The sequence below is a fragment of the Balaenoptera acutorostrata genome, chromosome 18 (assembly GCF_949987535.1).
Source record: "Balaenoptera acutorostrata chromosome 18, mBalAcu1.1, whole genome shotgun sequence".
NCBI classification, from domain to species: domain Eukaryota; kingdom Metazoa; phylum Chordata; class Mammalia; order Artiodactyla; family Balaenopteridae; genus Balaenoptera; species Balaenoptera acutorostrata.
Genome location: NC_080081.1, coordinates 12,772,369 through 12,787,527, shown reverse-complemented (window position 1 = coordinate 12,787,527; position 15,159 = coordinate 12,772,369). Strand labels below are relative to the sequence as shown.

General features: G+C 42.3%; 1 protein-coding gene across 1 annotated transcript in view; it reads left to right on the top strand.

The window, feature by feature from the left end:
- LOC130705641 (uncharacterized) overlaps positions 1 to 15,159 on the top strand; it is a 58,627-nt gene that overhangs the window by 37,913 nt on the left and 5,555 nt on the right. The window contains exons 2-3 of the mRNA XM_057533222.1: positions 3,673 to 3,839; positions 5,300 to 5,356. Of these exons, the coding sequence (XP_057389205.1) occupies positions 3,673 to 3,839; positions 5,300 to 5,356 (224 nt within the window). The remainder of the gene's footprint in view (positions 1 to 3,672; positions 3,840 to 5,299; positions 5,357 to 15,159) is intronic.

The following is a 15,159-nucleotide window of genomic DNA, read 5'->3' as shown; positions in this document are numbered from 1 at the left end:
GAAAAAATTTATTAAGAAAAAGAAATTTTTTAAGCAAAAAACAAAAAACAAAAAAACGGACGGACCGAACCCTAGGACAAATGGTGAAAGCAAAGCTATACAGACAAAATCTCACCCAGAAGCATACACATACACACTCACAAGAAGAGGAAAAGGGGAAAAAATAATATCTCCTGCTCCCAGAGTCCCCCTCCTGAATTTAGGATGATTCGTTGTCTATTCAGGTGTTCAGCAGATGCAGGCACATCAGGTTGTTTGTGGAGATTTAATCCGCTGCTTCTGAGGCTGCTGGGAGAGATTTCCCCTTCTCTTCCCTGTTCGCACAGCTCCTGGGGTTCAGCTTTGGATTTGGACCCGCCTCTGCGTGTAGGTCGCCTGAGGGCGTCTGTTCCCCGCCCAGACAGGACGGGGTTAAAGGAGCAGCTGCTTCGGGGGCTCTGGCTCACCCAGGCCGCGGGGAGGGAGCGGTACAGAGGAGGCGGGGCGAGCCTGCGCGGCAGAGGCCTGTGTGACGTTGCACCAGCCCGAGGCGCGCAGTGCGTTCTCCCGGGGAAGTTGTCCCTGGGTCACGGGACCCTGGCAGTGACGGGCTGCACCGGCTCCCGGGAGGGGTGGTGTGGAGAGTGACCTGTGCTCGCACACAGGCTTCTTGGTGGCGGCAGCAGCAGCCTTAGCGTCTCACGCCCGTCTCTGGGGTCCGCGCTGGTGGTCGCGGCTCGCGCCCGTCTCTGGAGCTCGTTTAGGCGGCGCTCTGAATCCCCTCTCCTCGCGCACCAGGAAACAAAGAGGGAAGAAAAAGTCTCTTGCCTCTTCGGCAGCTGCAGACTGTTTCCCGGTCTCCCTCCCGGCTAGCTGCGGTGCGCTAACCCCTTCAGGCTGTGTTCACGCCGCCAACCCCAGGCCTCTCCCTGCGAAACCTGAGCCTCAGCTCCCAGCCCCGCCCGCCCCGGCGGGGGAGCAGACAAGCCTCTCGGGCTGGTGAGTGCTGCTCGGCGCCGAGCCTCTGTGCGGGAACCTCTCCGCTTTGCCCTCCGCACCCCTGTGGCTGCGCTCTCCTCCGTGGCTCTGAAGCTTCCCCCCTCCGCCACCCGCAGTCTCCGCCCGCGAAGGGGCTTCCTAGTGTGTGGAAACCTTTCCTCCTTCACGGCTCCCTCCCACTGGTGCAGGCCCCGTCCCTATTCTTTTGTCTCTGTTATTTCTTTTTTCTTTTGCCCTACCCAAGTACGGGGGGAGTTTCTTGCCTGTTTGGAGGTCGGATGTTTTCTGCCAGCGTTCAGTGGGTGTTCTGTAGGAGCAGTTCCACGTGTAGATGTATTTCTACTGTATCTGTGGGGAGGAAGGTGATCTCCGCGTCTTACTCTTCCGCCATCTTCTCCTCCTCTCCCTAATTTTTAAAGTCACAAAGTCATAGATATGTAGTAATAAATTTAAATTAAGTAATATTAAATAATCCCTATATCAAGATTTTTATTAATCTGCTCTCTATACCACCAGTCCCAACCAAGAGTTTCCCATTGCCCTCATGCCAACTGTTGAGACTCATTTAAAATTGAAATCTTAACCTAAGTATCACTCAGTAAACATTAGTGCTTTTTGCCTGGGGAGACAGCTATTATTTCATACAGATACATGCAGTGTGTCTCTTCTGTTTAGGGAATGATTATTTAACTCATATTACAGTTCACAGCCTGTGTCGTCATCTTCTAGACTTAATTATACATTTTACAAGCACATTGCTCCCTGCTGTTTCTTGTACTCTTTGTCTTCTATACTGAGATCTAGGTTATCATTAAATTTCATTCAGTTAAAATAATTCCTCTAGTAATATAAAAAGTGTATATTCAAAAAGAGTGGGTCCTAGCCTGTTTAATAATGGCTGTCTTTTGTCCTCACATTTAGATGACATTGACTCAATTTCTGTCAAGATTTGTAAATGATCATTACTGTTTTCTAACTTCCAGTGTTGCAAATAAGAAGTCTGATGCTAGTCTAATTCTCCTATTCCTCTAACAGCCATTTCTTTGCATTGGAAAGTTTACTAAACTTTCTTTTTCTTTTTTTTGATTTCAGAAGATTCATTTGGATGAATCTGATTTCTCTGTCATTGTCAGAAATACTTCCTGGTGTTAGTTGAATCCTTTCAATCTGAAAAAGCAAATTTTGTTCAAACAAGGAAGTCGTTATCTATTGTTCTTTGATCTGTATTTATCTCCTATATAGTCTTCTTTTCTTTCTTTGTAATTCCTATTACCAGTGTCTTCCATGTCTTTTGTCTTTTCATCTATGGTATCCATTTCTTTGAATTTTTGCTCTGTACTGTGTACTATTTTCTCCACTTGATCTTTCAGATAACCAATTTGATTTTCATCAGGAACTGCTCTCTCCTTGAATTCATCTCTCAACTTTAAATTTGGAAATTTTGAGGGGGACTTTTAAAAATATTTCCAGAAATCTTTTTATATTCTCTTATCTCCTTAAGACTTCTCATTACATTTTTATTAAATCTCTAATCTATTTTTCCATTAATTCTGCCTCAGTAGGACCGATGTAATCTAGTTGTTCAATCTGTTATGTTCATTGAAGTGATTCATTATTTTCTTGTCCTTGCTGAGTGTGGATTTCTTCAGCAAGAAATGATGCAAGTCCAGCTACTGGGTCTCTCAGGTAATAGAGACTTGACAGGCAGTGGAAGACATGCCTGCTTTTTTTCTCCCTAAATGGATCAGTATTGAATGAGTTCACAAGCTGGGACTTTAGGGCTGAAATGTAAAACCCCCCAAGCCTCAGGGTCCCTCAGGCACAGTGCAAAAGGGCAGTCCTCGGTGCAGTCTTTCTCCTTCCCTCCAGATCTGCTGGAACCTGCTAGCTCAGCCCCTAAGCAAGCAGGCATAGCCCTGCTTTGGAAGATACCCTCTGACCAGGCAGCTAGTACAGGAAGATCCATGTGGCAACGCATACCAAAAGATATGAAAACTCTGTAGAACTTACGACAGTTTACAACCTTTCCATGACCTCCAACGACTGGAAACAAATTTTGTTTATAAGGAGTTGAGGAAAAAATGGCAGGTTGAAGACGTTTGTCGCCTTTCTCTCCCAAGGACCTACTACAATTAAAGGAAAAAATTGCAAAAGCATAACCAACAAAAGCAAAGAATATGACAGGTGACATCAGAGGATAAAATGGCTTTTTAAATTTTATTTATTTATTTTATTATTTTATTTATTTATTTATTTTGGCTGCGTTGGGTCTTCGTTGCTGCACGCGGGCTTTCTCTGGTTGCGGAGAGTGGGGGCTACTTTTCGTTGCTGTGCACGGACTTATTGCGGTGGCTTTTCTCGTTGTGGAGCACGGGCTCTAGGCATGTGGGCTTCAGTAGTTGTGGCATGTGGGCTCAGTAGTCGTGGCTCGTGGGCTCTAGAGCGCAGGCTCAGTAGTTGTGGCACATAGGCTTAGTTACTCCGAGGCATGTGGGATCTTCCCGGACCAGGGCTTGAACCCGTGTCCCCTGCATTGGCAGGTGGATTCTTAACCACTGCACCACCAGGGAAGCCCAAAGTGGCTTTTTTAATGCAAATGGGAAATAGAGACATGGGAATCAATTTAGCAAAGGAGAGGCGGCTACTGATATTGACAGGGGTTACTGTTGAGAGGAAAGCCCATTCACCCTGCAGAACTGCAGGCCTGGAGGCACGAGGCATATGACAGGGAAGAGGGGCTTAGCAGGTGTCAAGGAGCTGGGTTGAAAGTCTCCATCCGGGAATCCAGGGACAGGCAACAGGAACAGCCTGGCACCAACTCCCCAGGGAGCCCGAGACAGATTTCTGGTCCTCTCCTGAAGGTCAGTCTAGAGAAAATAGAAAAATAATGATTAAGTGAAATTTCAGAAGAACTTCCTGATAGCTGAAGTGATTAAACACTAGAATAAGCTTGGAAACAGATGGTTGGACTAGGTTCATGCATTTATGCAACAAATAAATATGAAAGGCCCTGGGCACTAGATCTACTTCATATCTGTTACACCTCTAGGATTGTCTTATTTTATGAGTCATTAGGGGCAGTAGGTACTGTGTCTGATTATAAACTATTAAATATCAAGATCCATAAGTTTCCTACCTTAACCATGGCTTAATAATCCACGCTCGCATTTTACGCTTCAACATTACATACTGCTAGTTACATAATTCAAACCTTTGCAAAAGCTTATTTTTCCCATTCCTCCACTTGATGACCTAGAAAATAACTATTGAGAAAACCTAGCTTATTATGTCTCCTCCCTGGCCCTCTGTGACAGGTAAACATTCCTACTTTGGGGTTATTTCCATGCCCATTTTATTGATGCATTCTATTTTTATTGGTTTAAAAGTCTGTCTCTCTCAGTAGACTGAGCTTTCTGAGGGTAAGGATTGTATTCTTGTATTCTTAGTACAGTCTTGACACTAAAAAAATATTTATTGAATTAGACAGATTTTATTTCAAAATAATTGGCCTGGTGCAGGCGAACTGTGTTCAGATAGTTTCTGTATTAGCCTTTCTCTTTCTAACCTTGTGACCACTGACATAGTTCAGGGCCTACTCATCCTTCCCAAGGAGGACACTCATCTTCACTGTCTGCGTTTTCTACTTTCTGGTCATTATTTCTGTTTAAATAACCTCTTTTACTCACACCCCGCTCCCTCCTCCCCACCCCAAGTCTCCATCTTCCTGAAGATGATGAGGCTGGAACCCACAAAGAAGCCAGTGGGAGACTTGGTCTGCGTCCCCCATCACAGGACAGAAAGGCCTGTGAGGCCTGGCTGGGACCAGGGCACCCAAGGCAAATGGCCAGCTGTTGGATCAGCTGAAGGGTTAAGCACAAGAGACTTCCTAATTGAAGGAGAACCAAGTCACTAGTCACAAACTTGGGGCACCCATATGTTTTTCTCCACGTCAATATTATACCTTTTGTTTCTCAACATTCTAACATGATTGCAAGTGAGTAGGGCTATTGTAACTCATAACAAATGCCTCAAACAGAGATATTGGCTTTTTATAATTGGTTCAAGACACACTGTCATTCTTGTGACAATGAAATTAACTGAAAGAAGTCTTTTACTTTATCTATGCATTACATCCTAACCTTTAACATTCATTATTAACAATCAGTGTTACATGTTTAGGTAGCAGAGAAGGAAATGAACAAAGATTGAAATTTTTTAAATCCCCAGTCCCTGCATTTGGGCCTCTAAAACTGTCTTCCTGGTAGATTGCATTATCTGTGCAGGGCCTTCTAAATTTTCTTTCTTTTATTTTCTTTTTAAGGCCTGCAAGCTTCCAGCTCCTCAGGACCTCTACACTGAGGCAAGATTCTTAGTGAAGGTAAACGGTAAACTCAGACAGCTATTGCAATGCTTCCGGTGTAGTGATGTTGTTAGATGTATATTCATGCTATACAAAGGTTTGAAATACAATTTGTAAAATAGTCATATAAATGGGGATTTTAACTGTGCAATAAGTTTGGAAAGCAACCTGACAATGCATGTCAAAGTCTTTAAAATTATCATAACTTCTGCCTGAATAACTCTACTTTTAGAACTCAGATCTATGTAAATAATCGGAAACAATAGAAACAAGCGTCAATCACAAAGATCTCCATCACAGCCTTCTTTATTATAGTAAACATCAATAAAACCCTGAATGTCTAAACATAGGAGACTCTCTAAGTAAATTAGTTGGGAAAATAGCCATGTAAATAATGGCACCATAACCAGTTATGTTGCAGATCAGTCCAATTCAACAAACATTTATTTATTTGAATCTTATTTAATTTATTTATTTTTTACACAGCAGGTTCTTATTAGTTATCCATTTCATACATATTAGTGTATACATGTCAATCCCAATCTCCCAGTTCATCCCACCACCCACCCCACTTTCCCCCTTGGCGTCCATACATTTCAACAAACGTTTATTGACTGCTTTAAATTTCTAGCACCATTCTAGCAGCTCACGGTCTAATGGACAGACAGATATAAAAGAATATTTGAAATAGACTGTGGTTAAGTGCCACAAAAGCATGGAGAAGCCTCAGCTACCTCAGGAGGGGAGAATGGGGGTTGTAGAGGCAAGAAGAAAAACCAGGGATGCCCTAATTTTGGTTATGTCATGTGATTTGGTAAATAGTTTATTATGGGGAAGTTTGATGTGCATAGAAGAGGCTTCTAATCAACCCCTAGAAGAATGATTAAGATGAAACGTAAAAGATGAGTAGGAGTTAGCAACAGAATGGGGGCAGGTTAGGGAGAAAATTGTTCTAGGTAGCAGGACTGGCTTGTGCAAAGGTCCAGAGGTGGGAGAGGCAATGAGGTGTCTGGGGTACCATAATTAGTCAGAATGCCTGGAGCATGGAGTGTCAGTGTCCCAAGCCTGAAGAAGTAGGTCCACAGGACCTGAAGGTTTTTGAAAAGCATACAGAGCCTGGATTCTGTTTTGAGGGTGACAAGAAAGCACTGTGTTTGTGAGCAGATTTAAAGAAAAAGATGATGTGTGTGCGTTTAGCTATGTTGAGTAGAGCTCACCAAGCAGTCAGAGGCAGAGGACTGGGGGGTCAGAAGAGAGAGCTGGATGAGACACAAGGATTTGGTGTTACAAGCGTTCAGATGATAACTGAGGCTCAGGGGATGGATGAGACTGGGGAGGTGTGGGTCAGGGATTGGGGGTGTAAAGGGCTTAGGAGAGGGACAGGCAGAGGGATGGGAGTCCTCAAAGAATACTGAGATGGGGTGGCCAGAGCAATAGGAGACAAACAAGAAGAATGTAGTGTCACAAGACACACGGAAAAAGTACGTTTCAAGAAGTGGGTGAACACATCAAAAGTTGCCAAGAATCAAGTAAGATGAGAACCTACTGTATAGCACAGAGAACTATACTCAGTGATCTGTGGTGACCTAAATGGGACGGAAATCTAAAAACAAGTGGATAGGGACTGCCCCGGTGGCACAGTGGTTAAGGGTCCGCGCTCCTAGTGCAGGGGGCCCGGGTTCGATCCCTGGTCAGGAACTAGATCCCACACGCATGCCACAATGAAGAGTTCGCATGCCGCAACTAAGGAGCCCACATGCTGCAACTAAGGAGCGAGCCGCAACTAAGGAGCCCACCTGCTGCAACTAAGACCCTGTGCAACCAAATATAAATAAATAAATAATAAAATAAAATTAAAAAGAGTGGATATATATATATATACATATAACTGATTCACTTTGCTGTACAGCAGAAACTGACACAACATTGTAAAGCAATTATACTCCAATAAAAAATAAATCAATAAAATAAAATACTAAAATACCAGACTCAAAAAAAAAAAAAAAAAACTTGAAATCTTCTAAGGAAATCAGCAGCAAGAGCATCAGTGACCCAAGCAAGAGCGATTTTAGTGCAGTGTTGAAAACAGAAGCCACATGGCAGATCATTGTGGCGTGTGTGGGTAGCACAGAAGTGGAGGTGAGAAGAGAAGCAACCCTTTCAAAGAGTTTGTCTGGAAGAAGGGTGAGAGCTAAGGCAGCAACTTCAAGCTCTCAGTGGGGTGATTTTATTTTTCTTACTATAAGATGGAAGATGCTAGCATTCAATGATTGGATGCTGATGGGACTGATCTATTAAGGAGACTGGAGAGTTAAGGATAAAGATGAGAGAAGGCATAATCGATATAACGAGATTCTTTGAGATGAGGTGGGTAAGAATGGGCTACAGAAACTTAGCCTGGATAAAGGACACCTTTTTGTTGGATATTTATTCCAAGAAGGAAGGGATGAAGTGGATGTAGGATAGATGGTAGGTTTGAAATTCGGAGGTTGGGGTAAGAAGTGTGTCGCTGGATTCCATTTTCAATAAGGGGCTGGAGGGTGAGGCACCTGTAAAGAATGAGAAAGAGGAGGTGAGGAAGGAGGCTTGAGGAAAGAGGAGATAGTGGTAGCTTTTTTGGAAATGGGGAGGATTGATTAGGGACAGAGGAGAAGGCAGGGTAGCCCAGACGATGACGTAAATGTGCTATTCCTCTCCAGCAGAGTAAACAAACATCTTTCTTATTTTTTATCTCCAGAGACTCAGATTGAAGCACATTCAACCAACTTCATTCAAATTCCCCAAACGCAACCTTTGTAGGACTCACCATAGGAAAATCCAAGTTAACCAGAAAACTATTCTTTGTTTTTCTGGATGTTTGGGGAAGTGTGGTAAAAGCTCTGGTGGGAGAAGAAGGAGATGGCAGAAAAGAAACAAAGTCCAATCAAAATATACTATTATACATCACAATCTGTTGATAAACCTTAAATATTGTACAGTGCTTTTTCAGTTAAAAAGTTATTTTCAAATATATTCATTTACCTCTTCTAATAATTTGCTGAAAGTCATAGAGCAAGTGGAATCATGTTAAGACCAGCCCCAGGCTTTCTGAACTCGGAGCACTTCCTTTTTCAGTATACTGTTAATCTAAAACAGTAAAACCATCACTTATTTTTCCAGCTAAATAGGTTTATGTGGGAGCAGCAAAGAACTGCAATTCAGGACATGCAGCTATGGTGAACCACATGCAAATCCAGTAAAGCAAAGGAGAGTAAACTCTTTTATAGAGGAGAATGGGGGAGTTGAAAGGGGCTGTTATAAACAAAAAGTCCATTGGAGGAAACTGGGTGTTTGAAGGGTAGTGGCTTTTCATTGGCTGAGTTGTGACAGTCTCTCAATGGCTGATCTGTTACCAGGCAAGGAGAAAATCTTTCTCCTGCTGGTGATAGTAAAGTAGTGTCACTTCTTGCCGGAGGTGCAAGGTACATCTCTTCCTGTTGGGAGCTGTGTTGGCATCATGTGATAAGTGTATGAGAGCTCTCCCTTCTGGTCTTCTGACTCCATTTTAGTGAAGTTTTCCTGTATTAATTTTCTCAATAACAGGAGCCTTTCTGACCCCACCAGACTGGTGCTAAAGTAGCATATATAAGAAGGATTTTCAGCCTCTGATCCAGGAATTATTCTAGTGAGGGTGCAGGATCTTTTTTCATAAGTGCTCTCAGACCCATTCTAAATACACACACACACACACACACACACACACACACACACACACACATTGTTACATTCAACAACAATAACAACAACTAAAGGGAAGTGCTCTTGCAGACTCAGTTGGCTGCTTGACTCAATGTCAAGAAGAGAAATGAAATTGTCCCCTGCCTTCTCTGGAGTAAGAGATTTCTTGACCTAGAGAGTAAAGGTAACAGGAAACCCACATGTTACACAGAGCATAAGCCCAAATAAACAAGTCCTTTCCAGTTAGTTATCAACAGCTGTGAGTGACTTATCTTCCATCCATTTTCTCTCTCCTCTCCTCTCACATGTCCTGGGGCAATCTGGTGATAAACAATGTATAATAATATGGGAATAGTGCACTTGAGGAGGAAAGTAGCAGAATTCCTTAATCCTTTCTGTATTCAGGAATCTTCTCTCTCCCAGTTTTTCTCTATATCAATTAGAAATACTACAAGATGGCCAGCCCCCCTTACGAGTGAGCGACAGCTTTAATCATTACCATCTCTTTTGAATTGTGTCACAAGATACTGGTTTTTGTCAAGTCGTTGGCATTCCTTGTACTAACATGTGGAAACTGGGGCTTCCAAACCAAGATGAGGTCATCCGTTGATTGTTGTCTTCCGTAGCTGTTATCCTCATCATCGAGTTCTTTCCCACGATTACTACCAAAATGCAGAGACTATGGTGAAGCAAAATCTCTATCTTGTACGAAGAAAAATTAAATGTTAGATATATCTGAACTTCCAAGCATTTGGTATTTGGTTCCTGGGAACTACATGGAAGAGATTCAGATATAAATACTTTGTTCCCATTTAAAAAAGAACAAACCAACTTTGAAGGGGGTTTATTCCCCCAGAGTCAGACAGACATAGAGTCAAACTCTAGTTCTGTAACTCACTGGGTTGTATGAACTTGGTTAAGTGACTTAACCTTTTTGAGCTTGAGTGTTCTATGGTAAATGGGGAAAATATCTCCTTCACAGAATTTAGGGAGAATTAAAAGAAAGATTGCAAGCGAAGCAGGTAATAAACATTCAGATATTGATCTTCAGCTGGTCCCTTTCTCTCAACACTCTCCCACTTCCTAGAATCATAATTAACAAAGTATTACTTAAAAAATTAAAATATTTGGTGAGAAAAATAACTTTGCAGGTGCCAGTGTTATTTTTATTTTGCTCTGCTAAGACATGACAGGACCGGACAATCTTTCCCCAAAGCCTAATTAGCGTTTTCCCATGACTGTATTTGTGTTTGTTTTTGCTTCTTTTGTTTAAGATAGGTCTTTAGGCGACTGAAATGAAATGCTCGCCAAAGAGTCATCCTTTGTAGCAGTGACGACACAAATTACATTGTTCTCCAGGGTTTAAAACACCCAGACATTAAATTTAACTATATGAGCTTGGCAAATCTTTTCAAAAACAAAGCAGCTGTTTCCCTTTTGTTCATTTTTTTTTTTTTAAGCCTTGCTCACCAGCTTAAAGATGTACACACCCTTATTGCAAACCCAGGGAAATACTATGAAGTAAGCAAATGCATTTAAAAGTGTGAAGGTGCACGGTGATGAGAAGAGAATGAGGGGATGAGATGCTGAATTTTACTTTCAAGCAGTACAATATTCTCTATTTGTTAAGCAATATAACACATATTGTTTATGTGGTGTGTCAGCCACTAGTTCAAGTCTTCATGAATAATAACTTGTCTTTATGAATAACAGTCCCTCATAAGGCAGGTACTATTATTATTCCCACTTTACAGATGGAGAGACTGAAGCATGGAAAATTTGACAATTTGCCCAAGATCATGCAGCTCTAATAGGCAGGGCCGGGGTTCTGGACCCAGGTAGACTGGCTCCACAGTCTATGTTTTCACAAGGTTCTTCTACCTCTCATCTGCTATTTATTCTCTTTATTTCATTTATTCTTTTTCCTTTATGTAATGGCCCTCCATTGTTCCTACTCATCACGGTAAAGTCCTTGCTTTCACTGTTCTTGGGCAACTATCTCCCTCCTCCAACAAAGATGGCTCCCCTAAATGGTCACCACCATGGCAGCTGCCCACAGGCATGCCTCTCCACGGGGCAGGGAATCAGCAGGAAACTCCACTGGTCACTGATTCAAAGGATGACACGCAGCTCAGATTGTGAGCAATGTAGTTACAGCAGGGGGAGGCGTGGCAAAGACACTGCAGCCATAACCCCACTTTGTGCCACCCACAGTGGTCATCTTCTCAGGTCTCCGTGCTGAGTCCTTCTTGCCCGTGACACTCTCAGCTCCCAAATATGTTCAATGTCTACATGAGTGTGAGATTATGTCACTACTGCCACTGGCCAATACAGGGCCTTTGAGTGAATTAGAAAGGGCAAATGGTGCATGAGGGTGTCTGGGTGTGGTCTGTGGGAAAAGGGTATGCTCACTCTGGGTCATGAATAACTTCAGAGTTCACCTGCTATGTCCTGGCATCACTCGTTCCTCAAAATGCAATGGTTCAGTCCAACAAAACGTTGTCTGAGCATCCACTGAGGGCCAGAAACTGTGCTAGGTACAGGAGAGATGAAGAGAACTATGACAAGCTCCCAACCTGCTTCGGTCAACGTCAACGGTGTCAACCTAGCATAATACATCAATGACAGAGTTAAACCTGATACATTGACGAGCAGAGAGGAGAGCAGCCCATCTCAGTAGGGGTTTCTATAAAAAGCTGCCTGATAAGTATATACAGTGGAGAAAAGACAGCCTCTTCAATAAGTGGTGCTGGGAAAACTGGACAGCTCCATATAAAAGAATGAAATTAAAACACTCCCTAACACCATGCACAAAAATAAACTCAAAATAGATTAAAGACCTAAAAGTAAGACCAGATACCACAAAACTCCTAGAGGAAAATATAGGCAGAACACTCTTTAACATAAATCGTAGCAATATTTTGGAGTGATCCATATTCTAAAGCAAAGGAAATAAAAACAAAAATAAACAAATAGGACCTAATTAAACTTTAAAGCTTTTGCACAGCAAAGGAAACCATTGATAAAGTGAGAAGCCAACCTACTGAATGGGAGAAAATATTTGCAAATGATGCAACTGACAAGGGGCTAATTTCCAACATATATAAACAGCTCATACAACTCAACATCAAAAAACAAAATAAAACAAAACAAAAAAACCTGATTTAAAAATGGGCAGAAGAACTGAATAGACATTTTTCCAAAGAGGAAATGTAGATGGCCAACAGGCATATGAAAAGATGCTCAACATTGCTAATCATCAGGGAAATGCAAATCAAAACCACAATGAGATATCACCTCACACCTGTCAGAATGGCTATCATCAAAAAGAACACAAATAGCGAATGTTGGTGAGGATGTGGAGAAAAGGGAACCCTAGTGCACTGTTGGTGGGAATGTAAGTTGGTGCAGCCACTGTGGAAAATAGTATGGAGGTTTCTCAAAAAACTGAGCATAGAACTCAGCTCAAAAAACTGGGCACAGAATTGCTCAGTGGAACTGAGCAATTACACTCTTGGGTATATATCCGAAAAAAAAGAAGCATTATTTATAATTGCCAAGATAAAGAAGCAACCTAAGCGTCCATCAACCATCAACAGATAAATGGATAAAGAAGATGCAGTACACACACACACACACACACACACACACACACACAATGGATTACTACTCTGCCATAAAAAATAATGAAATTTTGCCATTTGCAGCAACACGAATGGACTTGGCAGCATTATTAAGTGAAGTAAGTCAGACAGAGAAAGACAAATACTATATGATATCACTTATATGTAGAATCTTAAAAATACAACAAACTAGTGAATATAACAATAAGACGCAGACTCACAGATATAGAAAATAAACTAGTGGTTACCAGTGGGGAGAGGGAGAAGAGGCACTACAGGGGTGGGGAAGTGGGAGACACAAACTATTAGGTATAAAATAAGCTGCAAGAATAGATTATATAACACAGGGAATGTAGCCAATATTTTATGATAACTGTAAATAGAGCCTAACCTTTAAAAACTGTGACTCACAATACTGTGTAGTTTCTATAATATTGTACTATACTTCGATTAAATAATTTATTAAAAAAATAAATAAAACCACACACACAAAAACTCTGCCTAAGCACAGTGCTTGGCATGTAGTAGGTACTCAATAAATATATATAGGATGAATGAATGGACAGATGCATGCATGCATGTCTTAAAGAAAGAGTAGGCAATAACAAGACAAAAAGAGAGAAAATAGAACCCAGGCAAAGAGAAGAGCATGAGAGAAGCCCGGAGACAGGAAACAGCTTGGTGTGTCTGGGGAATTTCAGTTCAAATCCCAAGAAGGCGAGTGGCAGGAGGTAAACTAGAAGAGTGGGCACAAGACTATTTCATAATAGGAAGTGGGAACATGAGCCAGCAGGTCAGTGCTTCTCAGACTTTAGTATGCATACAAATTACTTCGAGATCCGATTCTGATTCAGGGGGAATCAGCAGAAGCCTGAGATCCTCTGGTTCTAAAAAGCTCCCAGGTGAGGCTGCTGCTGGTCCACGGACCACACTTTGAGTAGCAAAGCCCTGGGAGGTGATGGAAAGCACTGATGACTTGGAAGGAGAGTGACTTGTGATTGACCCCCTGGAAGGTATTCAGTAGAAGTTAAATGAATAAGAATGTTAAAGTACAGGAACAATAATTAGTTAAAGTTTACTTCATTTCACAGAGAGAATGGAACGAGCATTTATTGAGTAGCTTTTATATACTGGCCCCTGGTAAACATTATCTCCTCTAACAATAAAAATAAAAGCCCTACCTCCCACTGTACCACTTTTAACTATGTAACTTACATAACCAAACAACCGTTTCAGGTGAATTTTAAACAGAAATAACTGTATGTAAATGAACTCACACCAGAAATGTTTAGCATAGTGTAAACTGTGAATGCTAAGTATTTTAATGACATAAATAGCATTTTTCTTTTGAGTCATGAGTCCAGGCACAATTTAAAAGTCAACTAAGCCACTACTCACATCTTTGATGCTTAAGTTTGAACGCTTCGGGACTTCCCTGGTGGCACAGTGGTTGAGAATCCGCCTGCCAATGCAGGGGACATGGGTTCGAGCCCCGGTCCAGGAAGATCCCACATGCCGTGGGGCAACTAAGCCCGTGCGCCACAACTACTGAGCCTGTGTGCCACAACTACTGAAGCCCATGCGCCTAGAGCCCGTGCTCCGCAACAAGAGAAGCCACCACAATGAGAAGCCCACGCACCACAACAAAGAGCAGCCCCTGCTCGCCACAACTAGAGAAAAGCCTGCGCGCAGCAACGAAGACCCAGTGCAGCCAATAAATGAATAAATAAATAAATTTATTTTTTTAAAAAAGTTTGAACTCTTGGTCACCACCCCACAGCTACCAATTCCTGAAATAGGCCCAGATCTCTAATTTTAAATTCAAAATTACACTTTGCTCTTGATCTAGCCTTGGGTGTTTCGGTTGGTGACACAACATAAAGCTAGCTTATTTGGAACTCTTATTTTCAGAGAGGGAGAGAAAGCTCGAGCAGGAGGAGAAAACTCTCCCTGGGCCAGCAGTGGCTGCGGAACCAGACGGTTCTTTTCTGTTTGCTTTCCCCTCAGCCAGGCTGACTTATCAATTCCTCTGAACTTGTTGACATTGGGAAAGAGGCCGGCGGGGGTGGAGCAAAGGAAATAAAAACTGAGGGAAAAGCAGAAAGGCATGAAAGTTCAGACAGGGCTGCTGACTCATTTCCAGTGAAACCCTACTTTTCCCTGAAAGAGTTCAGAAGGTTTTATAAACATAGGGCTGTGGACCTTCTGGGCTGTGGATGTCATCCTTCTGCTATTATGCGCCACAGAACAAGGGGAATCCGGCAGAGGGGAAGAGCAGATGCCTGCGGATGAGACTGACAGGGGTGCACATCTCAGCCTTGTCGCCTAGACGTGTGCCTTGACATGTGACTAAGCATAACTGACCTCTTTCCTCACCTTTAAAATTAGGAGAATATTATCGTAGACACTTTGGATCTTTGCCTGAGCAGTTTCCCTTCCTTGCTTCTTTTGTTAACAGCCTCTCTCACGTCCCTTTGTAAA